General features: G+C 38.5%; 1 protein-coding gene across 2 annotated transcripts; it reads left to right on the top strand.

Annotated features, from left to right (window-relative positions):
- Positions 1 to 499: 499 nt before the first annotated feature.
- zgc:86896 (uncharacterized protein LOC415190 homolog) lies at positions 500 to 20,780 on the top strand. 2 transcript variants are annotated; one of them, XM_057817918.1, is made up of 10 exons: positions 500 to 626; positions 1,101 to 1,226; positions 2,258 to 2,362; positions 5,239 to 5,461; positions 6,034 to 6,141; positions 12,609 to 12,815; positions 15,274 to 15,349; positions 15,696 to 15,886; positions 17,119 to 17,206; positions 18,461 to 18,931. In XM_057817918.1, exons 2-10 carry the CDS (start codon positions 1,163 to 1,165, stop codon positions 18,464 to 18,466), a joined length of 1,068 nt encoding a protein of 355 aa, XP_057673901.1. In that variant the 5' UTR covers positions 500 to 626; positions 1,101 to 1,162; the 3' UTR covers positions 18,467 to 18,931. The 2 variants fall into 2 exon arrangements, with proteins under 2 accessions (XP_057673901.1, XP_057673902.1); XM_057817919.1 differs by lacking the exon at positions 12,609 to 12,815 and having other exon boundaries at positions 18,461 to 20,780.
- Positions 20,781 to 21,594: the final 814 nt, after the last annotated feature.

Raw genomic sequence — 21,594 nt, 5'->3', positions numbered from 1 at the left:
GCTGTTTCTTGAGTCTCGCTCTCCTGGGAGTGGTAACAATTTTGACAGCCTAAAAAGTCATGAAAGTGAAACTGACTGACTTGAGGTACCATGCAGTTCACTTTCACGGTTTAATTTTTCATTTTATTATATATTCTAGTTTGCTCAGAATTGACTTAGGAGGAGCCAGCCCCGCAGCTGGCTGAGCGGAAACTTAACAAGACGAGCTCTGTGATAACATCCCTCTCCGTGACGGGACGTTCACCAATGGGCAACGAATTGAAGCATATTATTGCGATGTACGTTCGAAGGTCCAAGAAGAATGTGTGAATGCACCATCAACTCAGCACAGCTCGTTCATATCAAAGTGAGCTGGCCAATTCCACATTTAAAATTACAGATTGGCGAAGAGCCAGAAACACTCATCAAGAGTGCCATATATGGCTCGCGAGACACAGGTTCCCGACCCCTGTCCTATATCAACGCTCACCGTGACTGCCACTCAGACACACCCACTTTTCTTTCACTCCCTTCAGTAATAACACAATTACTTCCTTGTAGTCTGACTGCACAGCTCCATTCGTGTCGACTGTCCAGAGTCCACGAATGCACAGTTGCTAACTACTGATCATTTGAACTACACAACGGTAAGGTATTTCATTGAAATCTATTTATATTCTCCTCATTATTTTCTGATATTTGAGCTGGAGAAAAAAAACAGCAGTGTAGTCTCCTCTGACACTATTGTTATTAATGCATGTATCTGCTTGAGGAGGACTGAAAATGAATACAGTATGTAGAATAGAATTTTGATTGACAAGACAAGGAAGATATTACAAATAATCCAATTTCTTGCACTCGTCACGATGAGGTTAGATGGAAAAGGAAAATAAAATCATGTTTGAACAGTATGCACCACTCCTCACTCACTCACTCCTCCGGTTATTTTCTTAGACAATTAGTCACCAGAGAAGACAGGCCAGTTCACCCATAAAGGATAAAATGTCTGTGTGCACACTTGATTAAGTGTAAACAGTAGTTTGTGAGATTTTTTTTTGCATGTCATTGCTGTTTTGACTGTTTTAAATGAAGTATCTTCCTTTGCTCCTTCCTGATCTCAGTCACAGAAGACCATCTAGCCTGATAGCAACATTCCAGAAGCATCTCCCATCTCTGTTTAGACATGTCGCGTTACAGTTTTGGTCTAGAACCACTTTCTTGCCACACCTGGAACAAAGACAGGACACGTAAGTGAAAACTTTGCGATGACTTCCTATTTGAATAACACCTCATCTTTTCCAGCTGTGATAGTCCATCTAAAATGCTATTCCAGGGTGGGCCCACATACTGCATATGCAGCAACTTGAAGATGCATCTTCCCTCTCTCATAAAAGCATTAATGTTGCTTGTGGAAGCACAAGAAATCGGATTACCGAAACAACTAATTGACTTAAGTGGTACATTGGTGGGAACACAGTTGCTGAACATATTTAATATCATGCTTTACAGTGAGAGTAGATAAACATCTTACAGTGGCATACAAAGTTTGGGCATCCTGGGTTTTGCCCAAATACCTGACATTACAATAATAACAACACACCACTGATTGTTTACAATTTGCAGGAATAGCAGCTGATGAAATATGCAATTATGCAATCATTAAAAGAGATGTAAGGAATAAGAATATAATTCAAGACCATTAGTAAAAATTAATTCTTTGATGACAAATATCGTCCACTCACCCACTCTTCTCCTCAAAAAGCTTACTGGGGTGCTGGAGCCGATCTGACTATGGGCTGGAGGCGGTGTACACCCTGCACTCCTAGTAGCTAAGGAAATGCCATATGTATCTCAAATACAATTGTTTTATATATAATACTGTGTACCGTATCTGAGATTGTCCTTTAGGTTGATAGGTATGAGAATAATTGACATATGTTTGCACTGTTATATTACCACTTGCAGCTTGTCACTTACTCACTTAATTACTAATCTGTGTAAACTGCAACCTGTGTTTTTATATTAGCTTTATTGTACTTTTGCTTCGTTTCATGTGGTGCACGTTATGGTGCACATCTTGTTGTACTTAATCCAATGACAATTAAGGCGTTCTATTCTATTCTATTCTATTCTATTCTATTCTATTCTATTCTATTCTATTCTATTCTATTCTATTCTATTCTATTCATTGAATGACAAACTCCTCCAATGAGTACTTTTGTAAATCAGTACAATACATAAATGTGATTTTTTTTTTTTTTTTTTTGCGTCTGTGCAGAAATTGCAGTGAGCCCCAACAATAATGTGGTGAATATTTATGAAAAGAAAGGAAAAGACTGGATGAAGATCCATGAGCTTACTGAGCATAGTGGACGCATCACAGGTACAAACGCTTGTTTCATTTAGGAGTCATATCAGACACTCCTTTTGAATTGTAATGCGCCGGTACCAATAATGACACAGAGAGGTATGCATGGATATTGAAGCAATCAATGTAAAAATAAGCATAAATGTGTTTGAAGCGAAATAGTAATGGGCTCTATGCGCAATACATGCGGCATGTCTGGACATGCCAGAAAGCTGGAGTAACCTGAGAAACATTTAGAGAACAAGAATACTCCAGACAGTAAAATCAGGACCTCTGAACTGTGAGGCAAATGCGTTAACCATCACACCCGTAACTGTCCAAAATGGTATTATTTACAATTTAACTCAATCTAATAGCTAGCTCAAGGCTGAAATACACACAAAAAATATACACACACAAATCATGTCAATTTATCAATATTAGAATATCAAGCAGTGACTGTACACAAACCAACTGTAGGGTGAATTGAAATCTGATGAACTATTAAGTACACAGTAATAGGTTTAATAGTCCAAAGAAAGAGCTTTCTATCAACATACACTGTATACAGTATGTATGGCGGAAAACACTCAGGTGACTTGAAGTTCCGCTCTGAGACCCCCAATTTGGCCAAATTTCATAATTGTCTGATATGCATATGTGATACATTATTGGAAGGCTTAAAATCTGTATTTTCTGTGGCAAGAAAAAATTTGAACGGGAGGGCATTTTTTGACACCTTAAAAGTAAGTCAAATTGGGTGAGTGAAAAATAGATGTTTTTGAGACATTTTAAATTTTCTTTAAGTTTCTCATTTAAAATAAGGTTTTAGACACGCATGCTGATACATAATAAATAACGAACACTTCAATTTTTGTTGTATAATGATATTTTTGATAACCCTACCTTAAGCCTAAATTAAAGACTCTGGATGAGTGTAACATATTATGTCTGTAACGTTAAATACAATTAAAAAACGATTTAATTTAAAAATATATATATTAGAAAAAGGCATGGCCGATATTTTTTTGCCGATTCCGATACTTTGAAAATGACGTGATCAGACCCGATCGATCGGGATCTCTAACACAAACACATATACACACACAAATCATGTCAACTTATCAATATTAGAATATCAAGCAGTGACTGTACACAAACCAACTGTAGGGCGAATTGAAATCTGATGAACTATTAAGTACACAGAAATAGGTTTAATAGTCCAAAGAAAGAGCTTTCCATCAACATATACTGTATATATATGGCGGAAAACACTCAGGTGACTTGAAGTTCCGCTCTGAGACCCCCAATTTGGCCAAATTTCATAATTGTCTGATATGCATGTGTGATACATTATTGGAAGGCTTAAAATCTGTATTTTCTTTGGCAAGAAAACATTTGAACGGGAGGGCATTTTTTGACACCTTAAAAGTAAGTCAAATTGGGTGAGTGAAAAATAGACATTTTTGAGACATTTGAAATTTTCTTTAAGTTTCTCATTTAAAATAAGGTTTTAGACACGCATGCTGATACATAATAAATGACGAACACTTCAAGATGATCCCTCTTTGTCTACTCTAGTCTTTGATATGCATGCACTCATACTGTACATGTGGGAGGATGTACAATAATAAAGGAAATTTGTACGTGAGTAAATGTAGATTTAATTTAGCCCTGTGTTTAATTCAGTAAATAAACATGGCTAAATGGGGAGTTATCGCTATAGTTAATAATACCTTTACTGCATACAGTTATTTGATCTGGCTTGATTTTAATCCATGCATAGAAAGACATTTCCAGGGGAATTTTGGGGGTTAAATTCCAATACCATAATTTTTTATTTTTGCACTGGGCTTTTAATATATTTTTTCAGTTATGATTAAAGAATGTGAATGTGAGATACTGAGAGTAAAAGGCTCCATATGCATAAAGGGAGCATATAAATGTGAGTACATAACACTATTTATTGTATTTAGCCTTGAACTCTAGGACCTAAGCTTTCTCATTAAGCATCTAATGTATCTAATACATCGATATCATCCCATAATTTGCAATCCAAACGGCAACATGGGTCGAAAAGATAATGGATAGCACGCTACTCAGTCAGCCTGCTGTGTCCATAATTCTTTCGCTTGCGTTCGATTGCAATGTATGTCTTTTTGTGGCTTTCCGGTAACTCAAGCTGCGAGCATCATTAAGCACACAAAGATTTTAACGAGATATTATCCTATACTTACCTTTTTTTGATCCCAAAACTCGTGTAGCATATATCACCGACTGTCAAGACACAAAAGTGAATAGCCACAGCCAGGCTTTGTAGGTATTTTATGGGTGAAACAGGAGAATATAACTAATATTTACCCTTTTATAATTTTTTTTTTTTTTTTTTTTTTTTGATTGATTATTATTTATCATGTAAAATATAGGGGAAAATGCGACAGTAACAAAACAAAAATACTATTAAGCGATAGTAATGAGGGAGATATCCTATTAACTAGACACTATATTTTTCATTGAGATTGTGAATTTGATTAAAAGTTTAAAACTTGCGAGTTAAACATTTTTTAAAGTCTTTTTTTTTTTTTTTAACGAAATATTAGACATCACTTAATGATTCTAAGCTGAAAATGACAGACACTTCACATAGTAAATATAATCTTTTTATGGCTGGGTTGAAACAAAAGCGGTTGCGCAGTGTCTGTAAACGAGGGTCTCCAGGGTAAAACGGACAAATTAAAAATAGTCCAGGCTCATAAAGCATATAGACATATTGTTCTATTAAGCACAACAGTTCTTTCGGCTTAAAATACAGCAGTTTATTTTAAAGAGGGGTGCAAGAGCAGAAACTGCTTTTTCAACCATGTGTTTTCCGCCTTACATAAATTAATGGAACTTGGTTATTATGTTTACAGGCATTGACTGGGCCCCCAAGTCCAATCGCATTGTCACCTGTGCCTCTGACCGCAACGCCTATGTGTGGACTCTAAAGGATGGCTCATGGAAGCCTACTCTGGTCCTTGTGCGAATCAACCGTGCAGCCACATGTGTAAAATGGTCTCCTTTGGAAAACAAGTTTGCCCTTGGCAGTGGAGCTCGACTCATCTCTGTCTGTTATTTTGAGAAAGAAAATGACTGGTAAAAACAAAATTCAAATTTGGCATAAATTATATATTCCTTATACTGGATGCAAATAACTTTTGATGAAAAGATGAAAAACAAACCTGCCAAAAACTATTCTGATTCCAAAATAGCACTGCAGTATTTTTGCACAAATCTAATGCTAAATCTACTGCGTATTTCATGGGCGGAGCTTGGGGTGGGGTGCTAGCGGTACAACTGAACATGGGCCCTGATGAGATTTGTTCTTCCACCGGTGTATCTTCAATATAAACACACACTGATTTAGACATTTAGTACAGCAAGGGAACTTCTACCAAACAAAAATCGACAGGTTGAAATCTGTTACACATAATCATGACAAAGCAGTCTGTAAACATCTATAAACATGTATCTTATTCTCACCTGAGTAGATGTTACAGGAAACTATATACAGTATGAGCTCCAAATCAAACACTGACAAGTAATACGTGTTAAATAATACTTGAATAAACTTTCAGTCTCGTGGTCAGGTCAGCAAATTCAATCATTTACAATACATATGATATTATCATGGAGGCTTTTGACATTCCTTCTATTATCACCAACAGGTGGCTGAGTAAACACATCAAAAAGCCTGTTCGCTCCACTGTTCTGAGCCTTGATTGGCATCCTAATAACATTCTTCTGGCAGCCGGGTCTGCTGACCTTCACTGCAGGTAACTCCCATGAGAATTGTATACATATATATATATATATATATATATATATATATATATATATATAATATATGGCGGAAAACACAGACATGACTGAAAAAGCAGTTTCTGCTCCTGCAACCCTCTTTAAAATAAACTGCTGTATTTTAAGCCCAAAAAAATTGTGTTTGAAACAAAAATATGTCTATATGCTGCCATTGCAGATTCATGGCGTATTAAGCCACTGAACTATTTTTTATTTGTCCGTTTTACCCTGGAAACCCCTGTTTACAGACGTCGCGCAACCGATTTTGTTAACGAAGGTAATTAATTAATATTCGTTTTTCAAAATGTCTGTCATTTTTAGCTTGGAATCATTAATTGATGTCTAATATTTTGTTTTAGAAAAAAAAAAAAAAACTTCGAAAAATTATTTACTTGCATATTTTAAACTTTTAAACAAGTTATGTCACAGTGAAAAAAATGGTGTCTGTAAAAAAGTCACGGATATCTTACTCATAACTAGCGCTTAATTGTATTTTTTTGTTGCTATCACATTTTCTACAATATGTTAGATGATAAATAATTGATCCAAACAAAGAAAAATTAAAAAACAACATTTAAAAGGGTAAATATATGAAAAAGAACATCTCGACCACTCTTTGATGTCTGCGATTTCTGCATCGCGACCCCTGTTATATTTCCCCAAAAATCCAGCTGTGACTATTCACAGCTGTGTCTTGACACTCAGTGATACATGCTACGTGGAGTTTTTGGATAGAAACAAGGTAAGTACACGATAATATCTCGTTAAAGTCATGGCGTCTTTAATTCTGCTCTCACGTGCTCTCACCTCCAGATAGGGTTTTGCTGTTTAATTTTTTTTTTTTTTTAAATGCCTTCCCGTTCAAACATTTTCTTCCCCCAGAAATTTCAGATTTTAAGCTTTCAATATGTATCACACATGCATATCGGACAATTTTGAAAGTTGGCCAAATTGGGGGTCTCGGAGCGTCACCTTAGTGTTTTCCGCCTTATATATGTATATATATATATATATATATATATATATATATATATATATGGCGGAAAACACTCAGGTCCACTCTGAGACCCCCAGTTTGGCCACATTTCAAAATTGTCCTATATGCATGTGTGATACATCATTGGAAAGCTTAAAATCTCAGTGTTCTGGGAGAAGAACAATTTTAAACAGGAGGGCATTTAAAAAAAAAAAAAATTAAACAGCAAAACCCTAACTGGAGGCGAGAGCATGCGAGAGCAGAATTAAAGGCGCCAGGATTTTAACGAGATATTATCGCGTACTTACCTCTTTTCCATCCAAAAACTCCATGTAGCATGTATCACCGAGTGTCAAGACACAGCTGTGAATGGCCACAGCCGGATTTTGGGGGGATTTTATGGGTGAAACATGGTAATATAACAAGGGTCGCGATGCAAATATCGCAGACATCAAGGAGTGGTCGAGATGTTTTTTTGTTTTTCTTTTTTTGGATCAATTCTTTATCATCTAACATATCGAAGAAAATGCGACAGTAACAAAAAAAAATACAACTAAGCGATAGTTATGAGTTAGATATCCTTGCCTTTTTTCCAGACACCATTTTTTTCAATGTGACATAATTTGTTTAAGTTTAAAATATACGAGTGAAAAATTTTTACATTTTTTTTTTTTTTTTTTTTAAATGAAATATGAGACATCAATGAATGATTTTAAGCTATAAATGACAGGGATTTTGAAAAATAAATATAATTAATTACCTTCATTAACAAAAGCGGGGGTTTCCTGGGTAAAACGGACAAATCAAAAATAGTTCAGTGGCTTAATACGCCATGAATCTGCTATGGCAGCATATAGAAATATTGTTCTATCAAACACAACAGTTCTTTTGGCTGAAAATACAGCAGTTTATAAGATAAAATGCCCAACGAAGAGAAAAAAAACATAACCAAGTCCAGTGTTGTCACAGATTACTTAAAAAAGTAATTTAATTACTGATTACACCTCAAAAAAGTAATCTAGTTACTTTACTGATTACTTTATTATCAAAGTAACTAAGTTACTTTAAAAGTAACTTATCAGTTACTTTTTACCAATGTTTCTCCTTTTGCTGCCTCAACATTAAAATAACAGAAAAATGTCATCACATGTAATTGAAATTTTCACATAAGGCTTAATCTTTGAGTTAGCGGGGGTTCAATTAGTCGATGGAGTTGATTTCAACAACCATTCAAATCAACAGTTCAAATCAGTTCAAATCAACTCCAACGACTATATAAACCCCCGCTAACTCCAGGATAAAGCCTAATGTCACAAATTCTGAACTTCCCCTTTAAAATAAAGACCTAGCTGTTAAAATATTGTCTATAAAAGTTGTAAAGCATAAAACAAACAACAAAAATCAATGAAATGAACAAGAATCCTACAACGTATTTCAAAATGGGTCAAAATCATTTTTTCAGTAGATCATGTGACTAGCACCTAAGAGACCTTTTGCTTTGCTAAGCCAAAACTACACCTGTGGAGGCAAGATGGATATTTAGAATTTCTGTAAACCTAAGCTTCCAAAGAAACCAACAACAACTGAGCTTGAACAGTTTTATATATACAGTGGGGAGAACAAGTATTTGATACACTGCGGATTTTGCTGGTTTTCCCACTTGCATAACATGTAGAGGTCTGTAATTTGTATCATAAGTTCCCGTCAACTGTGAGGGATGGAATCTAATGCAAAAAAACAGAAAATCACGGTGTATGATTTTTAAATAATAAATTTGCATTTAATTGCATGAAATAAGTATTTGATACATCACAAAAATCAAACTTAATATTTGGTACAGAAACCTTTGTTTGCTATTACAGATACCAAACGTTTCCTGTAGTCCTTGACAAGGTTTGCACACACTGCAGCAGGGATTTTGGCCCACTCCTCCATGCAGATCTTCTCCCGAGCCTTCAGGTTTCGGGGCTGCTGCCGGGCAACACGGACTTTCAGCTCCCTCCATAGATTTTCTATCGGGTTCAGATCTGGTGACTGGCTTGGCCACTCCAGGACCTTAAAATGCTTCTTACGGAGCCACTCTCTAGTTGCCTTGGCTGTGTGCTTTGGGTCGTTGTCATGCTGGAAGACCCAGCCACGACCCATCTTCAGGGCTCTCACTGAAGGAAGGAGGTTGTCAGCCAAGACCTGGCGATACATAGCCCCATCCATCCTCCCCTCAATACGGTGCAGTCGTCCTGTACCCTTGGTAGAAAAGCAGCCCCAAAAAATGATGTTTCCTCCTCCATGTTTCACGGTTGGGATGGTGTTCTTGGGGTTGTACTCATCCTTCTTTTTCCTCCAAACACGACGAGTCGAGTTTAGACCAAAAAGTTCAATTTTGGTCTCATCCGACCACATGACCTTCTCCCATTGCTGCTCTGGATCATCCAGATGGTCAGTGGCAAACTTCAGACGTGTCTGGACATGCACTGGCTTCAGCAGCGGGACCTTGCGTGCACTGTAGGATTTTAATCCATGACGGCGTAATGTGTTTCCGATGGTTTTCTTCGAGACTGTGGTTCCAGCTCTCTTCAGGTCATTGACCAGGTCCTGCCGTGTAGTTCTGGGCTGATCCCTCACCTTCCTCATGATCAGTGATGCCCCACGAGGTGAGATCTTGCATGGAGCCCCAGAACGAGGCGGATTGACTGTCAACTTGAACTTCTTCCATTTTCTAATAATCGCTCCAACAGTTGTTATCTTCTCACCAAGCTGCTTGCTTATTTTCCTGTAGCCCATTCCAGTCTTGTGCAGGTCTATTATTCTATCCCTTATGTCCTTCCACAGCTCTTTGGTCTTGGCCATTGTGGAGAGGTTGGAGTTTGTTTGTTTGAGCATGTGAACAGGTGTCTTTTATAGAGGTAACAAGTTCAAACAGGAGCAGTTACTTCCGGTAATGAGTGGAGAACAGGAGGGGTTCTTTAAAAAGAACTAAGAGCCGAAATATTTACTAGTTGGTAATGTATCAAATACTTATTTCGTGCAGTTAAATACAAATTTATTATTTAAAAATTATACAATGTGATTTTCGGGATTTTTGTATTAGATTCCGTCCCTCACAGTTGAAGAGAACTTATGATACAAATTACAGACCTTTACATGGCTTGCAAGTGGGAAAACCAGCTAAATCGGCAGTGTACCAAATACTTATTCTCCCACTATATATAGAGTATTGGCCAAAAGTTTTGCGACATCTCAAAGGTGGATACTTTGAAGAATGTAGAATATAAAACCTGTTTTCAGTTATTTCACTTTTTTTTTTTTGCCATTCCACATGTTCGTTCAAAGTTTTCATGTATTCAGAGAGGATTTACAATAGTAGTGTAAATATATAAAACGCAAAAATTATGAGGTGTGTCCAAACTTTTTGGTTTCAGTCATTAACATGCTTTGCCCCCGGCCCCACAAAAGTAAAACTCCGCCTATGGTTACAAACACAAACAATAAAATGTGCATAAAGGCTGGTTACAAACTGTAGAAGTGCTGGCTGTCTTGGTACCTGTAGGCTTTGTTTCGAGTTTTGTCACGTAGTGTCTTTTTCAGTTTGCAACGCACGGAGATACTTTTGTCATCTTTACTGGACAGAAATGTGAAGTAATGGCTGTATTTTCAGTGAGCAAAGGCATCCATATGCGGTATATATCTTGGCTTTCACTGTTAGCCTCGCTACCTCATCAGAATGACTGCTATGTTGTTGACCGCCGTGGCAGACAGCGCTCAAACGGCATCGTAATACACGTGACCCGTTTTTTTTTTTTTTCACCGATGAGAAAACGTGAGATGTGATGTCACTCCCAAACTCCAGAGCAATATTTTCTATTCAAATGCTCTTTGTACATGACTACAGTATTCTTCATTCTACATACATTATGGGGCAAAAGCAAAATAGGAACGCACAGGCACTAGGGAAACTAACTTTAATCGGATTAATGGCTTGGAAAAATGAAAGCGTTAGATTGCTCGTTACTGAAAGAAAGTTATCAGATTACAGTAACGCGTTACTATACTGACAACACTGACCAAGTCGCACCGGAGTATAAGTCGCATTTTTGGGGGAAATTTATTTGATCAAATCCAACACATAGAACAGACATGTAATCTTGAAAGGCAATTTAATATAAAAATACAAAGAGAACAACATGCTGAATAAGTGTACAGTGCATGAACAACGAAATGCGAATATGCTGTCCTCACCAGGACGCTACGGCTCGGTCCTGGCTATTCAGCGGGCTAAACTCCCAAATGACGATACTGGACGTCCGGATAATTTTCTGAATCAGTTTCGTCCTCCATACCAAACAGGTTCGCATCGACATAAATGAATGATAATTAGGTGCTTTTACAGCAATGACATGACACAAACGGTTAGCATGCATTCGCTAGCATTAGCACATTTTTCAAACAGCCACACAACTGGCTCTAAGTGTCTGATCAAGGGTGGAAAACACACAACAACAACAGAAAAGATGATACACACAGGTGTTGCTTCTGTAGAGATATTTTACAAGCATAAACAATGAACGTATGTTCGCAGCCATGTTTCTCTCTCGCTAACTCGCCCACTCACTCACAGCTACATAGCTGTCGGTCTTCTTCTGGTGTGTGAGCAATCTTCTTCACGTAAACAAGTGCAAGTGTGCCCCCACGTGGACGTGAAAGCGCCACAAACTTAAGCATGCATTTCAAAATAAAAAAGTCAATAATACTACTGAACACACATTGCCAAAGGCAGAACACCAACATGGCCATAGCTATTAAGTTATTCAGTTATTAACTATAGCATAAAGAACATGCTAACAAGTTTACTAAACCATCAGTGTCACTCCAAAACACCAAAATAACATGTGAAATGATATCATAATGTGTTAATAATTTCACACATAAGTCGCTCCTGAGTATAAGTTGCACCCCCAGTCAAACTATGAAAAAAACTGCGACGTAGAGTCCGAAAAATACGGTGGAGACTGTATATCTAAAGACAGATTTTATTTTTCATTCTGGTATGCACAACTATATAGTAAACTTTTAAAATGTATACAGTGTTCATAAACCTGTTCATCATGTCCTCAAAGACATTGTTAACTAGGTTCTGAAGAAGTGCAGTGGCGTCGGTGGGACTGAAAGGCATGACCACACTGTAAAAAATTTCAGCGTAAAATAACGGTAAAGAGCTGGCAGCAGGGTTGCCATTTATATACTGTTAAGAGCAGACAACTGAGGAGCTGCAGTTTGCTGCGTTTTTAACGATATACTGTGTTTTAGCTGGCGATCTGTCGTAATTGGGTCATGCAGGACAGGTTGAGCTCAAAGGAGAGCTGGCATAGTCTGGTCAAGCAGGACAGGCTGAGGAGGTTGATCGGGCTGGAGGTACCAAACATTTCCAAAATGTAATATAACTCAATATTCTCTGCTTTGGATTTTTAGAATTTTCTCAGCTTACATTAAGGACATTGAGGACAAACCTGGACCCACTGCTTGGGGGGCCAAAATGCCTTTCGGGGAGGTGATGTTAGAGAATAAGGATTGTGGAGGCTGGGTGCACAGTGTCTCCTTCTCTCCCAGTGGAGACCAGTTGGCCTGGGTGGCCCACAACAGCAGCATAACCGTGGCTGATGCTACCCGGGGAAAGGAGTAAGTACTACTGAGATCAAAGGCAGAGCATTAAAAAAAGAACTATTTTATTGATTATGTGTGTTTAGTTACTATACAGACTACTGGTAGTCCCCGGGTTATGAACGAGTTCCGTTCCTACGTTGGCGACATAACCCAAATTTACGTGTAACTCATAATTAACCCTTTAAGTACCCCTAAATACACCCAAATTCTCAAAATAACTATCCAAAAACATGAATTATATGTCATATAACTAAAATAAAGTAAAAAAATAAAATAGATATCACTTCCCTCCGGTAACATTGAAAAAGAAAAACTTTGTATCAGGGAGTTACAGTGAGGAAAGTAAATATTTGAACATTTTGCGGTTATGCAAGTTCTTCCACTCAGAAATGATGGGCGAGTTTGAATTATTCATGGTAGGTGTATGTCCACTGTGAGATAGAATCTTTTAAAAAAAATCCAGAAATAAGAGTGTATGATTTTTTAAAAACAATTTATTTGTATTATACTGCTGCAAATAAGTGTTTGAACACCTGTCTATTAGCTAGAATTGTGAGCCACAAGGGCCTGTTAGTTGATAATACACTAAGTGCGGGTTTAAAATCATGCATGGCATGGGAGGTTCCCCTACTGTAAGCAACAAATGCCCGGATACGTTTTGAATTTGCCAGTGACCATTTGGATGATCCAGAGGAGTCAATGGAGAAAATCATGCGGTAATATGAGATCAAAATAAATGAATCAAACTTTTTGGAGTCAGGAATTGTTTGGAATAAGACGAATGATCCCATGAACACCATCCCTACTGTGAAGCACTGGGGTGGTAGCATCATGATTTAGTGGTGTTGTTCTGCATATGGGACTTAGACGACTGTACTGTATTATTTGGGAGATTTGGGGGAATAACCTCCTTCTCTCAGTTAGAGCATTGAAAATGGGTCGTGGCTGGGTCCTCCAACATGACAATGGCCCAAAGCAGACAGCTAGAATAACCAAGGAGTGGCCTCATATCAAGCATATCAAGGTTCTAGAGGGGCCCAGCCAGTCTCCAGACCTAAACCCAATGGAAAACCATGTTTCTCAGTGACAGCCCAGAAACCTGATTGATCTAGAGAAGATCTGTGTGGAGTTGTGGTGCAAAATCTCTGCTGCAGTCTGTCCAAACCTGGTGAAAAGTTAAGGAAATGTTTGACCTCTGTAATTGTAATCAAAGGCCACTGTACAAAATATTAACATTGATTTTCTTAAGTTTTTCATACAGATAAAATGGTTTTAAAAATCTTCAACTGTGATTTCTGGATTTTTAAAATTGTCTTACAGTGAACATGCACCTACCATGAAAATTTCAAACCTGCCCATCATTTCTAAGTGGGAGTACTGTATTATTCATTTACTTCATTTGGCGTGTTGCCAAAAAGGGCCGAATTTAGCATTAGCGAGTCCGCACTGTTAACAGTTTCTCTGCCTTCTTGAAATGTTAACTGTCGTTCACCCCTGCTTCTTAACGTGAAAGCAACACTTACGTAATGTCAAACAAGTACGAGTGCAAAAAAGGAAAGCGGACCACACATATAGTTTAATGAAATACCAGATATGCATAGCAATTAGAGACCAATCATTTAGATTAATAAGGCCTAATAAATAACAAAATTAAATGACAAATAATATAGTGTACTTACCAAAGATTAGAGTTGGCAGACACACTGTTACATGACTAAAAAAAACCAAAATAAAGAACAAACAACTGGAGACAAAATGTTGGACGAGCCTCGGGTGTCGAAATCGAGTACGTCGTTACGGGGGTATTTGGCTACCCTGCCCACCTTTGTTAGTGGCCCATGCTATCTCAATGGCAGACGGCTGATGACGATATTTTGATGAAGTAAACCTTTTCACTGTAATTGAAATGGATGCGTGTACAATACTGTATACAACGCCCTGACCAAATTTGGGAACTCCCTCCCACAACACAGCATTACCCGGACTTGTTGTTTGTGTCACCTGAATCTTAAATATGTTTAAAGAAGTAGCCACATTCACGGCAATACGATCACAAGTAAGGCAGACCGCTATATTCGTGGCTTATTAGGCTATTAACAAAATAAATAAATACACATTTGCCCCATGGTTTTGTTAAACCATAGTATAGGAACTTTCAAAAAATATTTACAATGATAGGTATTATCTAGTTGATAGTTATGAATATAGTGTGTGGTGCACTCATAGAGAATACAATTGGCAAAATGAGTGCAATGTATGCGTGCATCGTGCATAAATTTTATTTAGATGCATACTTTTTGGTCATTCTCTTCATTCACCATTGATATCATCAAGATTTTTACAGTGAAAAATAGAACATCAATACCTTTATTACATCATTGCTACAGGCAATGGGAAATGAGAAATTGTAAAGATAATATGTATACATTTCTGTTGGTATACAAGTATTTATTGATGACTTTGTTTCTCACAGGGCAACACAGCTGACTATTGACAGTCTTCCACTGTTGAGCGTTCTATTTGTCAGCCCCACTGAGATTGTTGCTGCGGTAATTATTGACCTGTCATGTGTAGGCGGGGATGGGTGTGCGTGTGTGCGTGTCACAGCCCTTTGACCAAAAGTTGATCTACTGTATATAATGCAAATTGTGACAGTGATAATATTGGTTACCGAATATAGTCTGATGGTACATTGCAATGTATAAAACATGGTGTAAGCAACTGAAATGAATTTGAAACAAGCACTCAGCACAGAGCTGGGCGTAACCCAAATATAAACCCTAAATATGGCATAATTGCATGTTTATGACAGAACAGTCGGTGACTTGAGGCCATTTTGCTTTGATTGGTTTTCTGGTGGTCCTATAGCATATTTACACTGTTTTTGTCTCTCAGGGGCATGACTGTTGTCCATACCAGTTCAGCTACACCGGACCAGGCTCTCTGAGATTTGTTAAAAAGCTGGACATACCCAAGCAGTCATCTAAGAGTGGCATTTCAGCCATGCAGCACTTCCGTAACCTGGATAAGCGGGCAACAGAGGATGACAGCAATGAATTGGACACCCTTCACCAAAACAGCATTATGTAAGAGAAATTGCTGTTTCGCTTACCAACAATTTTCATGTCCTGTCTAGGGGTTTCTGGATCTTAGCATGAAGCTAGGGTCCCCAACTCCCTCAAACCCCAAGCAGCCACTTCATTTAACATTTTATATTTAACAGGGCATGTTTACATAATGTTAAAAACAAAACAACAGCTTCAGGGTGTACTAAGGCCAAAATAATAAACCTCAGAAAGTAAAAAGTCTAACCTTCCCATTTTGGCAAGAAAAAGAAGGGATCTTAGCTGACTTTCTAAAAACACCTGGAGAACAGAATAACATGAGGCCTGCAAGCAGGACTGAATGGGTCTTAGCAATTTGGCGCAACTCGGATGTCACACAACTTGAACGGCACACAGCTCAGAGTGGTGGCAGATCGTCCGCCTCATCACCTCATGAGAAACTAACCTTTTGTGAGGTAGCGGCAAATGTTGCATTGTGGGTAATGTAATTTTGGTGCGTGCAAACTACCAGTGGGCAGCTGCGGCGTTAGGGTCGGTTTCCATCTTGATTAAATGTCATCCCGACAGCCCAATATACTTCATTTGCTCGTAGGCCATGACTTTGACATATGTGCTCTAAAGCCACCAGTGTTCTGCCTGCCATCCATCCATCCATCCATCCATCCATCCATCCATCCATCCATCCATCCATCCATCCATCCATCCATCCATCCATCCATCCATCCATCCATCCATCCATCCATCCATCCATCCATCCATCCATCCATCCATCCATCCATCCACCCACCCAACCCCATTCCTTAATCCGGAGTCGGGCCGCGGGGCGCAGCAGCTTTAGCAGGGAAGCCCAGACTTCCCTCTCCCCAGCTACTTCAACCAAACCCTCCGGTGGGATCCCAAGGCGTTCCAAGGCGTTCCCAGGACATGCTGGAGAGAGGTGAGCTTCCTGGACACCTCCCTGAATGCCTCCAGGGAGGTGTCCAGGAGGCATCCGAACCAGATGCCCTACCTACCTCAGCTGACTCCTTTCAATGCAGACGAGTAGCAACTCGACCCTGAGTTCCTCCCTGATGACCGAGCTTCTCACCCTATCTCTAAGGGAGAGCCCCGACACCATGCGGAGAAAACTCATTTCAGCCGCTTGTATCCGGAATCTTATGAACAAAAATTAAGAACCAATAAAATGCAACATTTTGACTAGTTAAAAAGTCCCCATTCACATGCCTTCTCCACACATCTGTTTTTTTCTGTAGGCAATTATGTGCTGTTAAGGGTACAACTAAAGTGGAGAAGTACAGTAGCGTGGGGCTGGATGGAGCCATGGTCATGTGGGATTTTAAGGTAAAGTATATGTTTAAAAATGTGATTAGTAATTAAAGGATAGATAAATGTTGTGATATATGCAGGACATGACCTTTCATGTAGTTTTTCTTTTAATTACTGTACATGATACAATATGCAGTACAAAACACACTAAAAGAAGTGCGTGGGAAATAGAAAATGACAGACATCATTACATACTAGACACATGACATCCAAATGTAATATGTACATACAGTAGATGTGCTTGAACATCCAAATGTAATATGTACATACAGTAGATGTGCTTGAACATTATTATCAACTGGGTTATGATATGTTACCAGTAATACAGTGGTACCTCGATATGATACGATACGATCGCTTCGACAATCGATCGCTGCAACATTCGGAGGAAAATTTGACTCGCCATTTGTTTCTTCATCCCGACTGCATGCTTGAAATACGATGATTCATGAGAGCGCCACAGTTTCTTTGATTTCCCGCAAGACGGACGCACAGCGGATTTTCTTGTGAGAGAAATCAACATGGGTTCCAAGAAGATTAGTGCACGTGGTGGAAAAAGCTTACGATTGAAATGAAGATGAAAAATATGAGCGTGGTGCGCGCGTCTTTGAACTAGCTCGGCAATACGGCCGTAGAATGTCGACAGTCCTCCTCCGACCTCGTCACGTCAGCCACGCGGTGTGTTCAGGTACAGCACGCAACACATCCGCCACATTAGAGCCCGATTCGTTACATTATTAGCGCAATAATAATAATTATTATTATACTGTATTATTATTCCGATTTTTAAAAATAAATTTATTTATTTTGCTATGTGTAATTGCCATTTTTAATCGTGCCAGCAGCATTAATTAAGGATTTACAGTAGTGTAGGTTTCGAATTAATTGTATTATAATGTACTCTCATGGAAAAATCCTGCTCGACATACAACCATTTCGACATTCAAACAAGGTCCTGTAACGAATTAACTTCGTATGTAGAGGTACCACTCTATATTGTTCTTCTTGGGAGAATGCGGAGAAAGAGACGACCTCTTTGATCTCATTACCCCAAATCTAATCACCTCTTCCACTTCATATTTCAAACATTTCCTGCAGGATAATAATCCCTTTAATTATTCTCGAGTTATCTTGAACACAAACGTACAGAAAAACAAAGACATACGACACCGAAGACTATAATTTCTGCGTTTTGTAGGTTTCACCTACCAGTAAAGGTAATACGATTCTGAAGATTCTAAATTACTTGTGTGTATTTTTGTTTTGCAGCACTGAGGCAAGGCAGGCAAGTGGTTGTGTGTCTGGTTCCATGAATCAATACTTAGAAGGCACCTCCGCCGTTGACTGCAACTGCAAATAAAAAGAATGACATTGATATCATCAATTTGGATTATTGCAAAATGCTGACAGAGTCATCTGAATCATCATCTATATCAATAAAATCTAGACAGAAAAAAATGGATGTAACGTTTTCATCATGTCGTATGTAATTTCAGTTACTACAGTATGGTCTCTAAAGGTACAATATGTAAGACTTGCATTTAATCAATTGAAGTGAATCTTCTTCTTTTCATTTAGACTTTTTCCTTCAGGGGTCGCCACAGCGAGATTGCAATTATTCAATAAATGGCCCTAATATTTCAATAGACATGAAAGAAATGTTTTTTAAAATTGTTCTAACATGGTATTTTAAAATACCATTTACGACCCAAAAAGTTGTTGTTTTGATTCTGTGTTTACATCTGATCAGATCAGTTCTTTGTCTTCGTCCAGGTTGGCACAGCTCTACAGTATTAGCTACGTACTAAAATAGGGTTGCTACCAACTTTACTGTCAGAATTAACAATGCTGTGTACCAGTTAGGGATGGGAATCGAAATCCGATTCCAATTCGGAACCGGTTCCGAGTGTTTCGAGGCCTCGACATCACAATGAAAAAGCCTTAACGATCCCTTTAACGATTCCTAAAGACGCGTATTGCGTCGTGACGTGTGTTGTTGTCTAGACGCATCAAACTAGCATGGCGCCAAGAACCACTCGCTCCAAAGTTTGACTACACTTCACCAGGAAAGAGTGTGAAAATGAAGGGTTACGACGGGTAAGCACGAGCATTGCAGCCATAAACATAACAATGACAGCACGTAGGTTCAACTGCTCGAAAGTGTCTTCACTTCACAAGGAAAAATTACAACAAAGCGACTTGCAGTCATTGCAAGGTGGAGATAACTGCATCGGGAGGGAATACGACTGCGCTGTCCTCACAGAGAGGCTAAGGCTCAGTCCTGGCTATACAGCTAGCTTAACTCCCAAATGACGATGCAGAAGACGTTGGTATAATTTGCTGACTTTATTCAACCATCACTTCGAGAGTGAAACTAAGAATAGAAATGAAACAAATCAATTTCGTCCCCAATAACAAACAGGTTTGCATCAACGTAAATCAGCGATGATTAGCTGCTAATAACAGTAATAACAAATGGGTAGCATTCGTTCGCTAGCATTAGCACATCGTTCAAACCACTACACAACTGGATTTAAGTGTCCGATCGCGAGTGGAAACACAACAACAACAACACAAAAGATGATACATACAGGCGTTGCCTCTGTAGATATTAACATTAACAAAGAACCTAGGCTCGTAGAAGTGTTTCCCTCTCTCACTAACTCGCTCACTCACTTGGATGCGGCATTTCTTCTTCGGGTGTAAGCGCGCTCCTCTTCACGTGAGCGCGTTCTTGTTCGCGTGAGGAAGCGCAAGGGCGCCCCCACTTGAGTGTGTAAGCGCCACAAAAACCAAAAGTCATGCATTTCAATGTAATGGTAAATAATACACGTTAACCCAGGAGTCCCCAAACTGCGGCCCGCGGCCCAAATACGGCCCGCCTCCACATTTGGTCCGGCCATTTTGAATTTTTTTTTTTTTTTCAATCGTGTTATTTATTTCCTGGCCTTTTCCTTGAAGAATTCAGAGAGGGTTTTTGGTTATTATCTATTTAATTAATAGTGTTTTTATTATTTATTATTATTATTATTATTATTATATTATATTATTATTTTTATTTTATTTACTTTCATTCCGTGAAGAATCCAGAAAGGGTTATTTGATTGTGGCTTTCTGAAAAACAATAATTTTTTACATTTATGCACTTCTGCAATCGTCACACTTTTTCTGTTACAAACTGACCCCGGCCCCTCATCAGAGAAGGGAAAAGTTTTGTGGCCCTCACAGGAAAAAGTTTGGGGACCCCTGCTTCAACACATATTGCCAAAGGCAGAACAACAACCTATCTGGCAATATATACCAATATTTTTTATTTCTATTAGATAAATGTTTCAGTAAAATGTTAAACATTCTTGTGTATTTGCCACTTATTGCCACAGTTAACATTGAGGCTTTGGGCCTCTTTTGATCTCGTTGTGAGTTTGTAAGGTTGTGACTTCTGATTAAACAAACTCGATGCCAATCAAAACGTTTGTTCTTCTTTTCCCCCAAATTAGAATCGATAAGAGAATCGATAAAGAATCGAATCGTTAAGCAATATCAATAATGGAATCGGAATCGTAAAAATCCTATCAATTCCCATCCCTAGTACCAGTAGAGCAAAGAAAAAAAAAAAATCTTGTTCCAAATGTCTAATGTTTCATGACAAATTCAGAAACAAAACAAATATATGCGCTGGAGAGCCCTTCAAACAATAGAGACACATGATAAAGAGGGGTGGGGGGGGGGGGGATTCACAGACGCAAACGTTACACTTCTTCTCGAAAGCTATTGTTGGAGAGGCTAGCTTTGGACTGTATAATATGTTTTATGATCCATTCGCAAAATTGCTGGTCGACCAGAAAATAGCATTTGATCATTTGACACATTATTTAATTTTTTTGTTTTTATTTTCATGTAATTTATGACGATGGCAAGAAGTGATGACAAACTGTTAGTGCATGTGATTGGTGTTACCAGTCGTGATGCATATCAAGACATTGTTGAATCTCTAAAAAAAAAATTGAACCTGTTGCTAGAATACAGAGAACTTCAGACACACGGAAGTTAGAGGGGGATACAGTCATCGTCGAATTCGAGTTAGGAGCCTATGTTACGTCACTTCTTCCCACGGTAGTTTAAACTGATAATACCAGGGAACCCAGGAATAAAATAGCAAGTAACTCACCCTCCAACATCTAACCTAGTAGCTGAATAGATTAGCTCACCCATTGGCTCCAGTGATAGCAGTGACTCCGAAAACAATTGTCATTCCGACAATCGCACCACCCCTCTGGTGTGCAGAAGAAAGAAAACAGTTGAAGATGAGTGTTTACAGTCACTTCCAACTAAAATGACACCCAAAAAAAATGAACCTGGTGCATATAAAAGGAACCACAAAATGCTTCACAGCCAAGTAATGC

The sequence above is a fragment of the Corythoichthys intestinalis genome, chromosome 16 (genome assembly GCF_030265065.1).
Source record: "Corythoichthys intestinalis isolate RoL2023-P3 chromosome 16, ASM3026506v1, whole genome shotgun sequence".
In the NCBI taxonomy this organism is placed as follows: Eukaryota; Metazoa; Chordata; class Actinopteri; order Syngnathiformes; family Syngnathidae; genus Corythoichthys; species Corythoichthys intestinalis.
The sequence above is the reverse complement of the archived record's forward strand: the minus strand, read 5'-3'. Positions and strand labels throughout refer to the sequence as shown.

Coding starts and splice junctions, on each gene's coding strand:
- zgc:86896 (XM_057817918.1), top strand. CDS start 1,163: ATGTCGCGTTACAGTTTTGGTCTAGAACCACTTTCTTGCCACACCTGG. Junction 12,816..15,273: donor GATGCTACCCGGGGAAAGGA/GTAAGTACTACT, acceptor TGTTTCTCACAG/GGCAACACAGCTGACTATTG. Junction 15,887..17,118: donor CTTCACCAAAACAGCATTAT/GTAAGAGAAATT, acceptor TTTTTTCTGTAG/GCAATTATGTGCTGTTAAGG.